The 17,931-nt window shown below is 29.8% G+C and overlaps 5 protein-coding genes across 6 annotated transcripts in view; 3 read left to right on the top strand and 2 right to left on the bottom strand.

The window, feature by feature from the left end:
• The window catches only part of LOC130441883 (uncharacterized), a 35,516-nt gene extending 32,201 nt beyond the window's left edge, over window positions 1–3,315 (top strand). For both annotated transcript variants that reach the window (XM_056775708.1, XM_056775709.1), the window contains exon 18: window positions 84–3,315. In XM_056775708.1, coding sequence (XP_056631686.1) covers window positions 84–519 — 436 coding nt within the window. In that variant the 3' untranslated portion in view covers window positions 520–3,315. The remainder of the gene's footprint in view (window positions 1–83) is intronic.
• A 2,527-nt stretch (window positions 3,316–5,842) lies between these two features.
• LOC130441448 (uncharacterized protein C3orf38 homolog) lies at window positions 5,843–7,890 on the bottom strand. Its single transcript, XM_056775141.1, has 2 exons — window positions 7,632–7,890; window positions 5,843–6,617 (listed from the first exon to the last, which is right to left on the bottom strand). Exons 1-2 carry the CDS (start codon window positions 7,747–7,749, stop codon window positions 5,881–5,883), a joined length of 855 nt encoding a protein of 284 aa, XP_056631119.1. The 5' UTR covers window positions 7,750–7,890; the 3' UTR covers window positions 5,843–5,880.
• A 996-nt stretch (window positions 7,891–8,886) lies between these two features.
• LOC130441016 (V-type proton ATPase 21 kDa proteolipid subunit c'') lies at window positions 8,887–13,349 on the top strand. The gene is made up of 3 exons (XM_056774463.1): window positions 8,887–9,238; window positions 9,425–9,676; window positions 10,560–13,349. Exons 1-3 carry the CDS (start codon window positions 9,073–9,075, stop codon window positions 10,784–10,786), a joined length of 645 nt encoding a protein of 214 aa, XP_056630441.1. The 5' UTR covers window positions 8,887–9,072; the 3' UTR covers window positions 10,787–13,349.
• A 207-nt stretch (window positions 13,350–13,556) lies between these two features.
• On the bottom strand, window positions 13,557–15,596 carry LOC130441017 (protein lin-7 homolog C). The gene is made up of 3 exons (XM_056774464.1): window positions 15,334–15,596; window positions 14,883–15,283; window positions 13,557–14,257 (listed from the first exon to the last, which is right to left on the bottom strand). Exons 1-3 carry the CDS (start codon window positions 15,368–15,370, stop codon window positions 14,102–14,104), a joined length of 594 nt encoding a protein of 197 aa, XP_056630442.1. The 5' UTR covers window positions 15,371–15,596; the 3' UTR covers window positions 13,557–14,101.
• Window positions 15,597–15,753: 157 nt separating this feature from the next.
• On the top strand, window positions 15,754–16,613 carry LOC130441211 (proteasome assembly chaperone 2). The gene has a single exon (XM_056774783.1). The coding sequence runs from the start codon at window positions 15,851–15,853 to the stop codon at window positions 16,562–16,564; it is 714 nt and encodes a 237-aa protein (XP_056630761.1). The 5' UTR covers window positions 15,754–15,850; the 3' UTR covers window positions 16,565–16,613.
• The last annotated feature ends 1,318 nt before the right edge of the window (window positions 16,614–17,931 follow it).

Below are 17,931 nucleotides of genomic sequence, written 5' to 3'. Positions count from 1 at the left end.
AAGTATTGATTGTTTAATCTCTTCTAAATGGCAAGTAATCATTATCACACAATAAAGCTAATTCAATGTATTATCTATTTTAGCTTCAGAAGTAAAACAGATGCATTGAGTCATTGTCGCAAGGAACACAGTCAGTCAACAGATAATATCATACACGCACAAGATATTGAAGATCGATTCCAGAGCGCCTTGCGTACTGTTCTTGAGACAGCAGTAGTAGTTCCAAATCCAGATAGTCCAAACACTACCAGTATACATACCACTCCTTTGCAGGTTGCTATTAAACAAACTGCAAGAAAATCTACTTCATCTTCATCTCAAGTAAATGAATATAGCTTTTACGGAGGGTCAATAGAAGATGTAGATTTGAATAAAATTATGACTTCTGTTGAAATGAATGGAGTATGTCTACAAATGAATGCAGATAAATTGGGAAAGATTTTTGATTTAAACCCGTTTGTTGGGTTAGAAAGATGCGACGCACTATTAGACAACACTGTTATCGACTATGACTCATGACAGTCATGACCAGATGCTAGTGGTATTGATTTTGTTTTGGATGGCTTTAGTGATGACAATTTTGAACTTGACAGCATAATTCCTTCGGTAGATGAACTTCTAACAGAAAGTTTATCGGATCCCGATTATTTTAAGGACTGGTCTCCATAGACACTTTGAAGTTTCCAAGAGTTTTTGTTAACATTAACTTTGATGGTCATTAGCGATAATATGTTTAGTTTAGAATTTTGACAAAACTTCTGTTGAAGATATGTAGAACATTGAAATGTATACCAAGTGATTATTTTAATTTACTGCTTGTTGTCAGTTAAGTTCTAACCTAAGTGTTGGTGATATTAATACTGATCATACTGTTTATCACACATTACCTGGTCCTTCGAGACCTCCATAAGTCTCTGGTTCATGTACGCCTCGAAATACCAGGCAATGTAATAGTGAATATAGATTTAGTAATAATAAACTGTGTTAGTACCTCATATGTAAAAAATAGAATCTGTCGTTCTGTTATTGTAACGTGCATAATTCTAACTGTTTCCTTCTTATTTACATTTTCATCAGTATAAAGTTGTTTGGTGGTATAAATGGAGCTAACAGTCTGGCATTTTTAATAATCGGATATTTCTGGGTGTTACATCCTTCCATATTGGAAATTTTTGGCAGTTTATATTGGAAAGGGTCAGTAATAGCATTCAAGTTAATTAGCAACACTAAGGGTATAGTTAAGTTTGGAAGTATCTTCTATATATAGTGCTAAACAAAACATTTATTATGTAGCTTAAATAAAAAACATTATTATGTGATATATTTGTCGAATTTCGCTGACGAGTTATCGTTGAGAATGACTTTAGTGTACCAGGATAGAATTCTTATTTGCTTTCTAAAATCTCCAAAATTTCAGTGTCAAAATTTGAGAGAACATACTTCAGTATTTCATACTAAAATGAGATAGTATGAGGTAGTATAGCATGTCACAAACTATTGTTTAAGTTTGCATAATAGACAGGCTTTTCTTTAACCAACTGTCTTTTCCGCATTCAAAAAAGGCACTATTTAACTAAAAGGAGTTCAATTGTTGGACATATCCGTATAAATCCTAAGTCCATCGGAGTCATCAAAAAGACTTCTATCTAGTTGAGAATAGTATAAACGACTTTAAATAAAGCATTATTTGGTGAAATAGGATAATATGTTTCCTTCAGTGATTTAGTATAATTTACCTATGATACTAATAATGCGATACTTGTACAGAATGTTCCTGTAATTATTCTTCATGCTGAATTCATTCTTGTGCCAAGTTGATTCAGCATTAATTTATTTTCATAAAATCATGATTTTGTTAATATACATTAGTATATCAAAATCAAATCCTAAAGTTTGTCTATGGACTATTTTTGATTTACTTTACCTTGAACAGCTTTTTGATAGTAATGTTTTTATTTCCAACTAAGTTGGAATTTCTAAAATCATTGGTAACGGAACACACTGTTTACTATCACATCTGAAGGACAGTGTTGTGGGTGTATTCTTTTCAAGTCTACTTTGTGTCAAAGATCATTCCATAAAATCTTTTACTAAACATAGTTTACTGCTATATTTTCCAGTTTTATTCCAGCTTTAAATATGTGTAGGTTTTTATTAATAAAATACATCTTGTTTTTTCTGCGTAAAATTCGAGATACATTTTATGGGGTTGGTTTAGTGCTTCTTTGTTTGTAAAAACTTTCGAATTTCATATTTCAAGACAATTACATCTTGATAATGGATCGAAGGAAACGTTCATTGAAACGGCTCCATAATAATATATAAAAATCGGTTTGTAAGCAATGGGATTTTAGTATGGGTTTAAATTTACTACAACAAGAGGGAATGAAGATTCTTCAAGGTGTAAAAAAGGCATAATTAAGGTGTAAATGAAGTCAGTAATAGGATTTTTCTTGTCCCGGTGCAGATTTTTTTGTAGAACATTAAAGAAATGTCGAATATATTGTTTCTGTTGTATTAGTTTTGGCACTATTCTTGTAGTTTGAAATTTCTTCTGTATAGTTTTCATCTGAGATGCATTCAAATTGATTAGCAAAAACTCAGTCAATTCAGTCATATTTTTACCAGATATTTTTCTGATATCATGCCACATTTTCAATAGTAAGTATAAAGTTGTTTAAACCAAGTTCTATTTCTTGTCAGCTTATATATAACGTGTTGAATTTCCTGTTAACTTTCTCACTGATTTCCACAATAATAAAAATTTTATTTTTATGTTCTTAAGATATTTTTATGTTGAACTGATCATTATTTTTATAAAAGTTTTAGACTCTGGTCTTAGTATTACCTAAATCACTTAGTTACTGATGATGTTGTTCTGATATTGACATTTGAATTTAGTGATGATAAGCTACTGTACAGGTAGTATTCATGAAATTTGATAAGCAATATTTAGATAACATATATAAAAATCATTTAAAGTATTTAAATTTTAGACTTGAAAATTTCTCAATTTAGGATATGAAGATATGATTCTTAAATATTCTTCCTTATTTTGTATACAGTCTTTCTGTTTTCAAGGAAGATTTAGTTATTTAAGTATTTTTGCACAATATGGCAAATGCTTGATTGATATTTTTTGCATATTGATAAAAAGCTATTTTTTATGAAAAAATTTTGTACTATAAATTGATCTGTGATTACAATTAAATTTTAAGAACTTATGTATAAAGGCTACTCAGTAAGTAAAATGATAAAACTTCAATTTCGTGTAACCTTGTAATAAGATTTTGTTACTATAAACTTTCGGAAAACTTTCGTTTTTTTTATTCAACATCTATAAATACTTACACCTCTGATCCTTTGAGTTTTATTTTTTAACTATTAGTAAATTTGATTTATTGATGTAAATTTACAATTTCGAATGGGGTTGAGGATTCAAAATAAAACTGTCTAAGAGTTTCTTAAAATGCTAACGTTTAGATCTTTATTAAGGCTAAAAATATATGGTACATAATAACTCAAACATTGATTAAGATAAAGAAGTAAACAAAAAATTGTGAAATTAGAAGTAAAACAATAATCAAATAGTGTAACAATATAAATATATAAATAAATTGGGCACATAGCATCTAAGACAAACTATATAACATAAACAAACAAGAACGTTGTATAAAATAGAAGAACAATAACTTTTTCATTTATACAGGTTGTTTCTATATTCGACTGACAACGCTCTACCTCAGAGAGATCTCAATGAATGATTCATTTTAATATAGGAATACGAACCTCACGGGGCCTAGTTGCTGATATATAGGATGTTCAAAATTTTAAATCAAAAACGGAAAGTTTTAAAAGAACAAGTGTTATATCCATACAAATTGGCCAGTTTTCAAGCATTAGAACCTAGAGATTTTCAGGTGCGTATGGAATTTTCAAACTGGTATTTACAAAAGAGTTGTGCAAATCGAAATTTTCCAAAATGAAGAAAAGCTGCACTTTGTTCCTGAAATGGGATTTTAGCATAAACATTAGGTTAATTTGTGGGTGAGTAGAGAGAATTGTTGGAGAATGTACCGTTACATATTAGACAACATGATAGGGCATCTGTTCATTTTGCTGCAGTGGCAAAGAAGTTACTTAAACAGTCGTTTTAGAGAAAAATGGATTGGTCTCGGTGGACTCAATTGTTGGCCTCCAAGATCACCTGGCTTAAATCCTATCGATTTTTTATTTGGGCTTATATGAAGTCCTTAGTGTATGAAACAATAATCGAATCTAAATAAGATCTAATAGCTCGAATTCAAGCTGCGGCAGAAATCATTCAATCCCATCCAGATTTATTCTCAAAGACACGTTTTTCAATGACAAAACGATGTAATAAGTGTATTGAAGTAAGCGGCCAATAGTTTGAACGACTATTGCAACTTTGTCAATTTTGTTATTGTTGTAATACAGTGTTGTTTAAATTTAATTTGTGCTATTATAATTTATTTTCATTGCCAATTTTCTTATTATTGTATATCTCAGCATCTAGGCCCCGTAACGGTTCGTATTCCTATATCAAAATAAATCATTTATTGAAATCGCTCTGTGGTAGAGCGTTGTCGGTCGAATATAGAAACACCCTGTATAGATATTGATATTGTTACATTATCTGATTATTTTTTTACTTCTAAGTTCACAATTTTTTGTTTACTTGTTTATCTTCTTAGCCTTTTTAAAGATCAAATAAAATATCGAAACTTTGGCATTTTAAAAAACTCTTGAACGGTTTTATTTTGACTCCTCAATCCACAACACCATTCGAAATTATATACTAGGAAAGACAACAATATCAACAATGGTAAATATACAATATAATCCTACTGATGATCTATACAAAACAATGTTAGGTCCCAGGAACTATCATCGACACTAATGCAAATATGGAGTATTTCCCGAAAGTCGTTGAAAAAATATATTGCACAATCCTGCGGAAACAAAAATTTTATACCAGTGCGATAAATAAACAATTTTTTACACTAACTGCCCAATATAATATAAATTTACGTAGTGCATTATCTCCCTGTAATTTGTGCTTATAATGATAATTCCACTATTGTTCTATTGACATAGAGAAAAGTTGCCAAATAATCATCATGTTCTAATATAAAACTTGATTATGCTCAAATTGTCTAATTTGAAAAAGTTGCATTGATTATATTTGATGAGTATATACTCAGATTATCCCTAAAGGATCTTAATTTATTATATATAACTAGCCATCAGCCCAACTTTGAAATGGTAGTAGAGCATATTATGCGTACAAGTTGTCACTGTTTGTAACTATAATATAACTTTAATAATTTTTCCTTGACTATGTGTAAAATTTTATTTTAAACAGAAGTTATACACCACATTAAGAGAATCCTGTCATCAGTGTAAAAACGTAAATAAATTTATTTTTTTTTTTGATAATTCATAAGATATAATTTATATAAAAGAATATGGAAGTGTGCATGAAATTCTTGAGGTAAATAACTTTTAAATTATTACATCATAAGACAATTTTTTTGAAAAAATAAAGGAAATAGTAAGATATCCTCAGAAGGTATATGTCATAGCGGAAGTTTTTGTAGATATATAAAAGAGGAATATCCCATCATGCATTATTTGTTATATCCAAAAGTTTTATGAACGTTACCAAACATCTGACACTTCTAACAATTATCCCATATTTATACAAAACCCTAGCAAATTACAAATCTAAACCTTCCTCATGAATTATTTTTGTTAAGTAATTTTCAAGTTTGGCCTGAACAGACATGGTTGGGAATGTTTTCAAACAAAATATAGTAACTACAGAAATAAATATTTTATTTGACTTAATTAAATTTATTAACTAGAAGGAAGTGTTAATAAGTTAGAGGTTAATTCACTTTCACATAAACGTGGTAGTCTATGAACTGCATTATTACTCCGTAAATTCATTTCAGTACTTTTAATCTTCCAATTATTATCACTGAAAGGGTCCCTAGCCAATGCAAACACTTGTTCGAATACTCCTACACATGTTTCTTGGACATGAAGTGTACCACACACAAGAACCATCACTAACCCATGCGGATTCATCCTTCCTTGGGTACCTTCTTTGCTAATATTTGGATTAAAATAAAGATTATGCTGCATTCTAACATTTAATAATTCATGTGCTATATTTTCGGGGTTGTTCTCAATACTTATTGTATTATGATCATCATTTGATAACATATTGATTTTCAGTTTTGCATCTGCATAGAAATGTTCAGCTCCAACATTATTATTATTTAGAAGCTGAAAGAACCAACCAGCAAATTGTTCAGCAAGAGCAGTGATACTATTTTCATTTTTTTTAGAATTACTCAAACTGTCTTCATTATTTCTACAACTAATAGATTTATTTTCAGGATTGATCCCAGATGCAGATTCATTCCAATATTCAAGAATTTTATCTATGAGTTCATTTTTTGTTATAGGTAGTCTTACCATTACATTTCTGTCATCTAAGTATGAAAATAATACTTCTCTGGTGATTGACTTTCTTCTTAAAATACTTATTGCATCTGGTGAATATTTTAAAATGCCTTTTATTGCCTCTGAAATAAACATGTTTTTTTGAAAATAAAGCTAGAAAAATAATTTTAAATATAACAAGGAAATATAAAACAGTAATTAATTCAAGAAATATTTATTACTTAACAGCATACAATTAATCTCTCAAAAATCAAATAATAGGAGTTTGAGGAGGATAGATTTAAAAATTGTAGAAACCTTATCACCTGTACACTCAGGTATAAGTTATCCTTAAGTAAACCAGTATTGTCAAAGCTCCTATAGCCTTCCCAAAAATTCACAAAACTGGGAAGGCAATAAGACATATTGTTTGAAAACCTACCCATCAAACCTGAGAGTTTTTCAGTGAAGCATTCATTAGAGTTTGTGAACAAAGTGAAGATGGGTCTCCTTCGATGTAAGCTGATTATTCTCAGTGTGCCGCCATATTCAATACAAAGAAGGCAAACGAAGACGAATTCATTATGGAACTCAACTCAAAATAACTATCTATAAAGTTCACCTATGAAATGGAAAATAATGGACAGTTACCATTTCTAGATACTTCAGGAATTAGGAATAGTAATAGGCTAGAATTTAATGTATTAAAGAAAAACACCAGTACGTGCAGGTACATCCTGGCTGATTCTTTTCATTGTATCCGACAAAAGATAGCCAGTCTCAATCTCCTGGTATATTAGTTAATTCGCTTTCCACTTACCATCAAGAGACACAATAAGGAAAAGAACTTTATTGAGGATGTATCTGTTCTCAACGGTTATGATAAAAGAATTGTAAATAGATTAATTAATTGCCATCGGTTTAAGAAATCTCTATGTGAAACAACTATTTTCCAAACCCAAAATGAAAAACAAAAAAAATTTGCTGCAAAGGCTTTCAATCCTGTTTATACAAAAGGATTGGAAAGAATATTTAACAGAATGGGTTTTAAGTTGGTTTATAAATCTAACAATACATTAAAACAATTGTTAGCTATAAGATACTCACATAACTCAGTGCACTTGAATTTAAATGGAAAGTAGCTAATGAAGACTCACCTTCTGTGGTGTTTATTTTTAATAGACCTTGAGTAACAGTTTTTGCTAATGATAATAGATTATCCTCATCAAGTTTAGATAAAATGTCTACTATTCCTGGTTCCGGAGTACTAGTCATGTTTTATTTATACCAACCAAGCCATTTAGCAACAAATTTTTGTTGACAAAAGTAGAATAATAAATATTAGGTTATAATAATCGCTTATTTTATTCAGTACATCAAAGTCCAGAGCACAGAACATACCCTAAGGTATGGTATATTCTGTGGTCCAGAGTATTCATTTTTCACAAAGTACTCGATTATGTGAGTATTTGATAAACTAAAGGCGCGTTCACAGCACCCAAACATCACTTAAAAATTGTGACTGCTCCATAAAATTAATGCTAAGGATAGAAATGACGGTATATAAGTAAAATTGTACTAATGGAAAAATGAGGAAGAGCATCGGTTCACATATTGAATTCAAATTCAATGGGTTTACCATTCTCTCTTTCTACTGTCAATTAAAATCAAAACTTGCTATTGGCCTCTTTTGCCATTCCCTCAACTCAAAACTACGTCGCGGCGATCTAATTAGAATAAAGTAGAAATAGATAGAGAGTGGTATATCCATAAATGTCATACTTCTATATGAACGGTTCTCAAGCATGCGCAGTATAGATAAAGTGTTTCGATCGATAGAGAAAATGAATACTGTCGGCACCGTAACGTCCCATAAGAACTGTCCATATAGCATGTCGGTACATCCATATATATAATACTCCTATAAGGAGTTCTTAAGGGACGTTACGTCTCTACGTTACGGTGCCGAAAATATTCATTTTCTCTCTCGTTTGAGACATTTTATCTAAACTGCGCATGCTTCATGCGCGCAAAAGATGCGCAGAACTAACTGAAGCGCTCGGAGGAGAGAGAGAACGATACACTATTTGTTTCACTTAGTCGGAACACCTTCCACTTATAGGAACTGTTCATATACAAATATTACATTTGTGGGTATATCGATGTTTTTTCTCTCTCTATCGGCATTTTGGGTCCACTTGAACAAGATCCCGTACCTCCACAACCTATATTTAATATTAACTCTGTAGTATGCTCATAATACCAAATCTCGGCTATCATACCATAGATGTATTGCTTCAGTTGGCTTGTTGGCATTAGAATTAAATAATATTAAACCTACTCGATAAGTATACGGAATATCGAATGAACTTAATCGATAAGGAGGTAATCGATTAAATCGGAAAACCCCTACCCCTGCGGAACTGAATATGAATTCAATATCAATAAACTCAGACTGTAGTTTGTTTTGATGTTTTGTATTGCTCAGTTCAATAGAAATAAAATTTTAATTATGTTATCTAAAGTGTATAATTAAAAACTAGCCGTTTATCTTGCTATGAATTAAATATTAAACTAACTACATTTGAGAATCTGAAAATGAGCAAATTAAGTATACGCCTTGTGTTGGGTTGTACTTTTGTCATAACTGCCCTGTTAACAACCATTATTCTTGTTCTGTATCATGTGTTAACAGGTAAAGGCGAAAGAATAAGCATTGGATGGTTTCTTGCAAATACTTCACCTCATATGTGGTGTTGTCTAGGTAAGTTCATATAAAAAATTATTCTAATTAAATTAATTTTAGTCTTTACTGAACGTAATAGTACGTCTGAAATTAAATAAATTATATGAGTCCATAGATATTCTGTGTTACAGAAATCTCGGAAAAATATGTAAACGATCAGGATTTTAAAATTATGTACTACAAAACCAACCAAATTATTTTTAGGCATTGGTTTATCAGTTTCCCTGTCAATAGTTGGAGCTGCAGTGGGCATTCACACTACTGGAGTGAGTATTGTTGGAGGTGGTGTTAAAGCACCCAGAATAAAAACGAAGAACTTAGTTTCTGTAATATTTTGTGAAGCTGTAGCTATATATGGATTGATTACAGCAATTGTATTGTCTGGCTATATGGAAGAATTTACTTGGAGTTTGGTTATCAATGACCCGTTTCTGTACTCCAATAATTGGTTTGGAGGTAATATGAATAATTGCTTTATTTTTCCATAAATAGTGACCTAAATACCCATATGAAGTTATCCACGGATTTCTACCACGAATATTCTTTTGAGAATAATATGAATAGATGAGACATTTAATGACATTACAATTTTACTACAAATAAATTAAATATTAAGTGAATAAAACATTTTTAAACACTTAAAAATTCATAATGTTCACGTTTGAGCGCTTAGTCGTTTTGATATCAATGCCCCAGAATTTTTTTAAATTTCTTTTAAATATTGCGAAAGAACCTTAACAAGGAACCTATTAACAAAAATTTGTGATGTAAGGATTTTTTATAATGTCAAAAAAGTTCATAAAGCTTACGTTTGAGCGCTGACACCCATCTTTCATTTGGTATGAAAGCCCGAAATTTTTTTGAAACTATTACAAAAGACAATTGATAAGGAACCTATTATCAAAAAATTGTGATTTTTTATAATGCCAAAAAGAATTAATAAAGTGTACCTTTGAGCGTTGAGGCGCATCGGTCGCTTTGATATCAAGGCCCCAAAATTTTTTCAAATGTCCTTTAACTATTGCAAAGGAAACATAATTAGGAACCTATTAACAAACACTTATGATGTAAGTATGTTTTATAACATAAAAAAATTTTTATAAAGTTTACTTTGAGCGCTGATGCACGTCGTTTGTTTTGATATTGAAGCCCCAAAATTTTTTCAAGCTACATTGTGGATGCTTTTATTAAAGGAATTGAAAAATGAAATCCTGGAAATGATAAAAATTTATTTCTTGTCATTGGATGTTACTTTATATAAATATGCTATAATAAATTATAGAAGTGTAGTTCGTGTCAATATTAAAAATTTTTATTAATAACATTTTACTTTTTTCAGGATATCTAATGTTTGGTTCAGGACTTTCTGTTGGATTGGTCAATCTATTTTGTGGTATGGCCGTTGGGATAGTTGGGTCAGGAGCGGCATTGGCGGATGCTGCTGATTCATCATTATTTATGAGAATACTAGTAATAGAAATCTTTGGAAGTGCTATTGGTTTATTTGGTTTGATTGTAGGAATCTATATGGTATCTAAAGTTCAGATGGGAGACAAAATTCATTAAATAATTTAATAAATAGAAGTAAATATGCGTAGATTACAATTTACTTATTGGTATATTTGTTTTTTGGCATCTTGTTGTCTTTGGAGGGTAATATTGATATTCAAATTGTTTCGCAACAGTAAATATTTATAATTATTCTATATTTAGAATGATTATTGTTATTGTTATAACTATTTTTAAACACATTACTGTGATTCTTATCAAATTGCTGTCTAGATTGATTGAGATTTTGATTCAAAATGGGAGATTATAATTAGTAAAAAACTCAGTTACTTTATGCAGCAAGTTGCATGTTTTAAGTTAAATGTTTTGTAAAAATACTTCCTCTGATTCATTTGCACGCATATGGAAAGGAAGGGCGATTATATTAATTTAAATAAATCAGATTTATTCATGACAAACATCTTAGTATAAAGTTTCTCATTTTATGTTTATATAATACATGAAAAGAAACTTTTTTGTTTGATGATAACTATAGAATTTTATGTTAAATACATATTGACACTGTATAGAGAAAAAGACAAAATCTTTATGAACATACAAAAAATATAAAATCCCACCACAAGTTCTCCCAGTATCTACCAACCATACTTCAGAATGTATTAAAATATTAACAAAAATATGCAAAATAATTTCATAACCACAAGTAACTCTAGTGAGATAATATTATTTTGAAACGTTAGTTGAGGATTGATCTAAAAGTAACTCAGGCAACACTGAAATACAATTAAAGTACTTAGAGAAAAAATTGAAAATTTTCAAAAAGCCTACAATTTATAAAAATATATGCAGTTAAAATGAAAAAATCTCTTTGTAATAGATCCTTCGCAAACAAGTTTTAAAAATTTTATTTAATAGATGAAAACAACAGTGTGTAAATTCTATTTTTATTACTCTAATTATTAAAATACTTGCAACGTATGTATGTTGTAAATTCAGAAAAGATTGGTATGATTTAATCGAATTAGATGAAAAGGATGTAACTGATAAACTCACTTAAAATGATTTTTTAATAGCCCCTCTTTAACTGCTACAATGATATTTTAAAGTTTATACAGATGAAACGCATATTGAAACTACAGAATTTGTATAAAAATCTATTTTATAAAAAAGTTGTAATTGATCTAAGTCACAAATAAGTAGAGATCAAACAAAACCATTGAGTAATAACATACCTACAATAACATATGTAAATAATTGGTTAAGAGAGCATGAAACTAAAGTTGAGTCGATTGAAATGAAAAGTTTGAGAATAATAGTGGGACAAATGAAATAGGGCATAAGGAAAACACACCAATAAACAACAAGTCAATGGATGTGGGGAGGAGGAATGACAAGGATAATAATAGAGGTAGATGCACCAAGAATAACTCAAACCAAGATGAAAATTGATTGTGAAGATAGAAAAAATCAAGTGAAACCTGTGTGGTATTTGTCAAGTACAGAAAAGCATGAAAAGAATGGGTAGAAGAGGAGTCTAACTAACGCCTGGAAATGTATAGGAATAAGAAAAGAAAAAAGAACGTTATAACTATGTAAAAATTTAAACTTCTTCCCATAAAAAAATTTGTGGCGCATTGTTTACATAAATTGTAATATTTTTAGATGTGATATCTACACCATTTCAGCATAATTCTTGAACATTTTGAAAACATTCGTCATTACTTATTATAATATAAAATTATTTATCATGTTGTCGCTACACCTGATATATAGACTTACTCACATGTAAAAGGAAATTGTATTTTATTGAACTAAATCGCACAGAAAAAGAATATAAGTTGGAGTATGTTATAAGAGTTTAAGGTTTTTAAACATATTAAAAAATCAAAAACTGCTTTCACATTTAGAAGTTTGGTCATTGTATAAGCTTGCAATGAAAAAATGTTAAATAAAATTTTTTATTGCTGTTACAAGTGTTCAACGTGGAAGAGGCATCTAGTTACTTTTTGTATATATCAGTTCAGTATCAAAATTAGAAGCATTTTCCAGAAAAAAATTACTCTTCACTGATTTCTCAATAAACATCAGTTTGGGGTACTTCATTTAGTGAGAACTTTCTAATAAAGGTAAATTATGTTATATGGACATAAAATCACACATTAGAAGTAGTAAGAATAGTTTGCGTTTGAATGATTTCTGAAACCGTCTATTTTTTTCTAGTCAAGTATGTTTAAATATAAGTAAGTTGTAATTTGAGCAACATACATGTCCACAAGAGTAAGTAATATTAGAAATTAACATATGTTGAGCTTATCTCTTATAGGATTGTGTAATAAAATGTAAAAAATATACATAAAAATTCAATGTGCATTTTAGTATAAATTAATTCCACATAATATAACTACATAAAGAAATTAATATATAGATACTCCACTTTCTAGACTCTAGAGGAGTCTAAAAATTATATCTAGTCATATTTTTTATTTGTACGACTTATTTATTTTAAATTGCAATTCGAATATTACCTCGAAATATTAATAATTTTAGTTTTTTTCCAGCGTGTTATAAGCTTTCAATATTTGTAGTATTTAATGTATAAAAATATAATTATCAAATGCAAGATTTTTTATTTTAATTCCTAGACCTCCAACAATAATCACTTGAAACTCATAAAATTTATTTGTTAGTAACAACAAATTATTCAACTGGATTCCTTTATTACAAAATATGATTCATTCCTAAGACTACCATCAAAAAATGCTTTCTGATGAATTTCTTCAGATAATATCTACTTATATAAGATGTGGTTAAATAAATACCAATTAAATTTCTCATTAACATTTATTGTTCAATCTTTATATATGACATACACTCTACATAATATTGCACACAAGATTTGAAAAATTGTTGAAGCAAAATGTAGCTAAAGTTTTGTTTTCAGAAGCTGAACAAATTAAATATTCTAATAAAAAAGTTTGTAAGATAAATATTTTTCTTCGCTACAAAATTGTTATTTTTTAAAAATACACACACAATTATATGTTTATTAATAACTAATCTATACATTAAAAGCATTCATCATGTCACTAAAAATGGAAGCATCAATGGTGCTTTTAACTTGTCAATTATTAATGTCTGGCATTGAAAGCTAAAAATATATGCTTCACTATTATCGGTAGCTAATTAACAGTATGTAATACATATTTTGTAAAGGATTAATTCTCAATTAATACTATTTGTTTGGGAATCTAAATTATCCCACTTTATTTGATGCAGTCATCTCTTATCAAGGTAACCATCAATATTTTATTAGAATTTCTTCAAATAATCTCAAATGAGAATGTAATAAATTCCATACAGTTAGTTTGAAAGTTAATTATACTGCTGTCTTCTTCTAGCTCTTTGTTTGTCAAATCGAAGTTCCATTTCTTCCAACACTTTAGGGGTGTAACGAACTACTAATTTTACAGACCCATGAGCTTGTTTCAAAAGTTCCACTGCTTTTTCATGGTTTTCTCCATCAACAGACTAAATATAATAATTTATTACTTGTTATAGATTGGTGCAGGTTTGTAGAGAAACTACTTTTTATAGCAAGTGTTGGTAAACTCTTAAAATTGATAAAATATAAAAAATAACACTAGAGATGGAAAACTTGAACATAATGAATTTAATAGATCTAAAGCATTGTGATAAGAATTGTTTTGGCCCTTTTTTCAGAGCTGCCACAAAATATTCATAAATAAGCTGTTTATATTGGATACCAAATGTGGCACTTAATTTTCTAACTAATGTATACAATCTATAAAATTACATGGAAAATATCAATGTATGAAATAGATTTTAAAAAGTATGTTTTCTCTTCATTTGATGACCCATAGCTATTTTAATTTAGAGAATTCAATAAAACTAGGTGACTTTTAATTTCAGTCATAGTAAAAAAAGGCAGCAATATTCTAAATAATAGCTATGGGAAAAATTACTTCTATTATTTCACATACTTCTATATTTCATGCAAAAGTTACTACTCTTATCAAAATTAAAATCCAACATCTTATGTGTAATAATAAAATAAGGGCATGTTGAAAGTTTATTATATTGATTTAATATTTGTTTATAAATTATCTTCTAAGGACTGCAAATATGTACTCACCACTCCATTTACACTTAAAAGCTGATCACCTCTCTTCAATCCTCCATGCCTATCAGCTACACCTCCAGGTATAATTCTAGATATATATATTGGCGAATTCTGCTCTTTACCACCCATCACATTAAAACCAAGCCCTTCATCAGTTTTAGGTAATTCAACTACTCTAGGATGTGCATGTCCTTCACTTGCTGCAAATGCTGCTACAGTGGCTTTTGCTGTAGCTGAAGCTCTTACATCTTGAGAACCTTGTATATCTACAGTTTCATATACGTGTTCATATACTTCACGAACTGCATTGAGAAAATCGCTTTGTAGTACCTTTTGGAGAGCCGCAAGTTTTGTTGCAGGTACTTCTCCACTTTTCTGAAGTTTTTCAAGAAGCTCAATCGACCTCTTTATATCTGGAATATACTTATAAAGTTTACATACAACACACATTTAACTAAATTACCTCTTGAGAGAGTTAAAGGTTCGCATATTTGAGCCATGGTGTATCCGAATTGTTGCAAATTCAATAATACAGTCGTTCTACTGAATTCGACCTTATTAAATACATAAGATAATATTTTTAATCTACGACTTCATTTTAAAACTACAGAAACGTCAACATCCAACTTTTAACAAGAAGTCTTCTTTCTTAATTACTTCACAGTGTGACAAACTCTCGGCGTTTAGATTTGTGGTGTGGATACTTCTGTACTCACATAAATTACCATAGTTTAACCAACGCTACTATTATATGCCTATTTTTAAAAATGTGTAACAATCGCAATTTTTTAATAATATCAAGTCTACACGTACAAATTACAAAAGCAGCATTTTTACCCCTATTGAGGCGTCGGGTAAAATATCTATAAAATTAACAATTGAACCTGTATTCAAGAAAAAGAATCTAACCTACAAAGTTTAGATTTGTTTATGATTAGTCATTTATAGTTGATATCAAAAATCTAGGAATATAATAGAAGATGCCTCCGATATTAAAATTTTTTGAAAATGTAGATCTAAATGAATTTACACTGTTAATTCCAAGCGTTTCAGTGGGCAATGTTCCACAGTTAACATTGGATCTACTCATTAAAACATTCGATTTCCAAAAAATTGCATCGTTGTGGCATCCTTCAATAGTTTCTTCTGTTGGCGCAGATCCTTATGATTTTAGTTCACCTAAAATCTGTATGGCATGTGAATTGTATTCAAATGAAAAGTTAAAAGTGGCTTGCATGCAGTTGAGGTCTACATTAGATTCAAAAATGGCAAACAAATTTTTTGAAGACATCTATAATTGTATAAACAACTTGAATTTTAAGCAAATTATCATTTTATCCAGTGCGTTCGATTACGAATTACCGAATATTAATAAAAAGAGATTCTATTTTTTGGATAATTTGCAAAATAATGTGTGTAACCTACCAGATATGGAGCAACTAGACAAAGATCTATCTGGCAAATATCGTGTAAATGGTGCAGGATTTGCCTTGAATCTATATGCAGTGTTATCAAAAGGATTAAAATGTATATTGTTGGGAAAATATATCAGTGAAGGTGATAATCGACCAGATGCACAGGCAGTGTTAGAAAAAGTACTTCAGGTGTTACATGTGAAAATGCCAAAAATGATTCAATATCCTAGATCTTGGGATTTGGTTTTTGGTGGCCCTCCACCTATTGGAATATATTGAACAAATTTATAATCATTATCAATTTATTGAATATAAGTATTTGTCATAATTTGTTGTATTTTCAATTCTTATCCTACTAAGAGTAGAATATATATTGTCAGAACCAGGACAAATATCACCAAAACCATGCTAAAACAAATTAAAACTTATTTATTCATTTGATTTTTCATCTCACAATCTATTGGTAACAGACTTACTTGAAACTATTTTCTTACATCACCTCAAAATGAAAAAGTGGAGAAAATATGGTTTTTCAGAAATACAGTAGAGACCAGATTAACTGAACTAATAGTTGTCACTGGGCATTCTGTTTATTGAATGAATGGTAAAAAGCAATTTTTGTTTGTACTTAATATTGCTAGGTTATTAGTAAAGTTCAATATTGAGCTTTTAATAGTGAAATACTGTCTCTCATAAATAATGTAAAAACTCATATGCTTTAATTTAAACATGTCATAAAGTGTTTTGACTAATCTCTAAAATTCTATGAAGAATAGCTTCACTTTCGTTTAATAATTCTCTCTGTATATTGGCGATGCAGTACGTTTTTATATTAAATACTATGGAGTGCGATAAATATGAAATTAGTGTATTTTTAAGATATTATTAGAAACAAAAGTCCAGAGTAGATTTTAATAGTGGAGATTTTATGCAGGTCGTCCACCTGCGAGGCATATTGAGGTTAGAAGGAAAGCAGTGGAAATACAACCTAGTAACATCACTCGCAGATTATCGGACTTCATGGAACCTTATAAAGATACCATACATCGTCATTTAAAATCATTTGGTAGAGGTAATAAAAAACATCAAATTATCAAGATGTAGAGGTGTGAGTTCCTCGTCCCATCATAATCAGTGGTTTGATAAAGGACAATCACCAGAACCGGCCCCAAACAGATGTTAATTAGAGTGGAAAGTCTTGTTGTGTGTCGAGCTTTCAACTCCGATGTATATAGTTGACAGCTGATGCGGATGTATAAAGAGAAATATATAGGTTTAGTAACTGATACCTGTTTCTCTTATAAGACAAGGATAAATCAAAAACTGCGAAAGTTACGCAGAATGAGATCAAACAACTTGGTGGTATTGAAATCCTACCACAACCAGCATTTTTCCGGACCCTGCACAATCAGATTACTATTTATTCAGATCCCTGGTGAAATTCATAGCGAGGGAAAAAAATTTAAAAGAAAAGAAACGTTGAAAATGCAATTCAACAATTTTTTGATCCTAAACCCCAAAAATTGATTTACCAAGGTCTTGGAGCTTGCTGAACGTTGGGTTAAAACCATTGAAAATGATAGACTTTACTTCGAATATTAATGCTTTCTTTTTGTACGAATATTTTATAAACCAAATGAACATTG

Source organism: Diorhabda sublineata, chromosome 3, assembly GCF_026230105.1.
Source record: "Diorhabda sublineata isolate icDioSubl1.1 chromosome 3, icDioSubl1.1, whole genome shotgun sequence".
Taxonomy (NCBI): domain Eukaryota; kingdom Metazoa; phylum Arthropoda; class Insecta; order Coleoptera; family Chrysomelidae; genus Diorhabda; species Diorhabda sublineata.
Note: the sequence above shows the minus strand (reverse complement) of the source record. Positions and strands in the feature narration are given on the sequence as shown.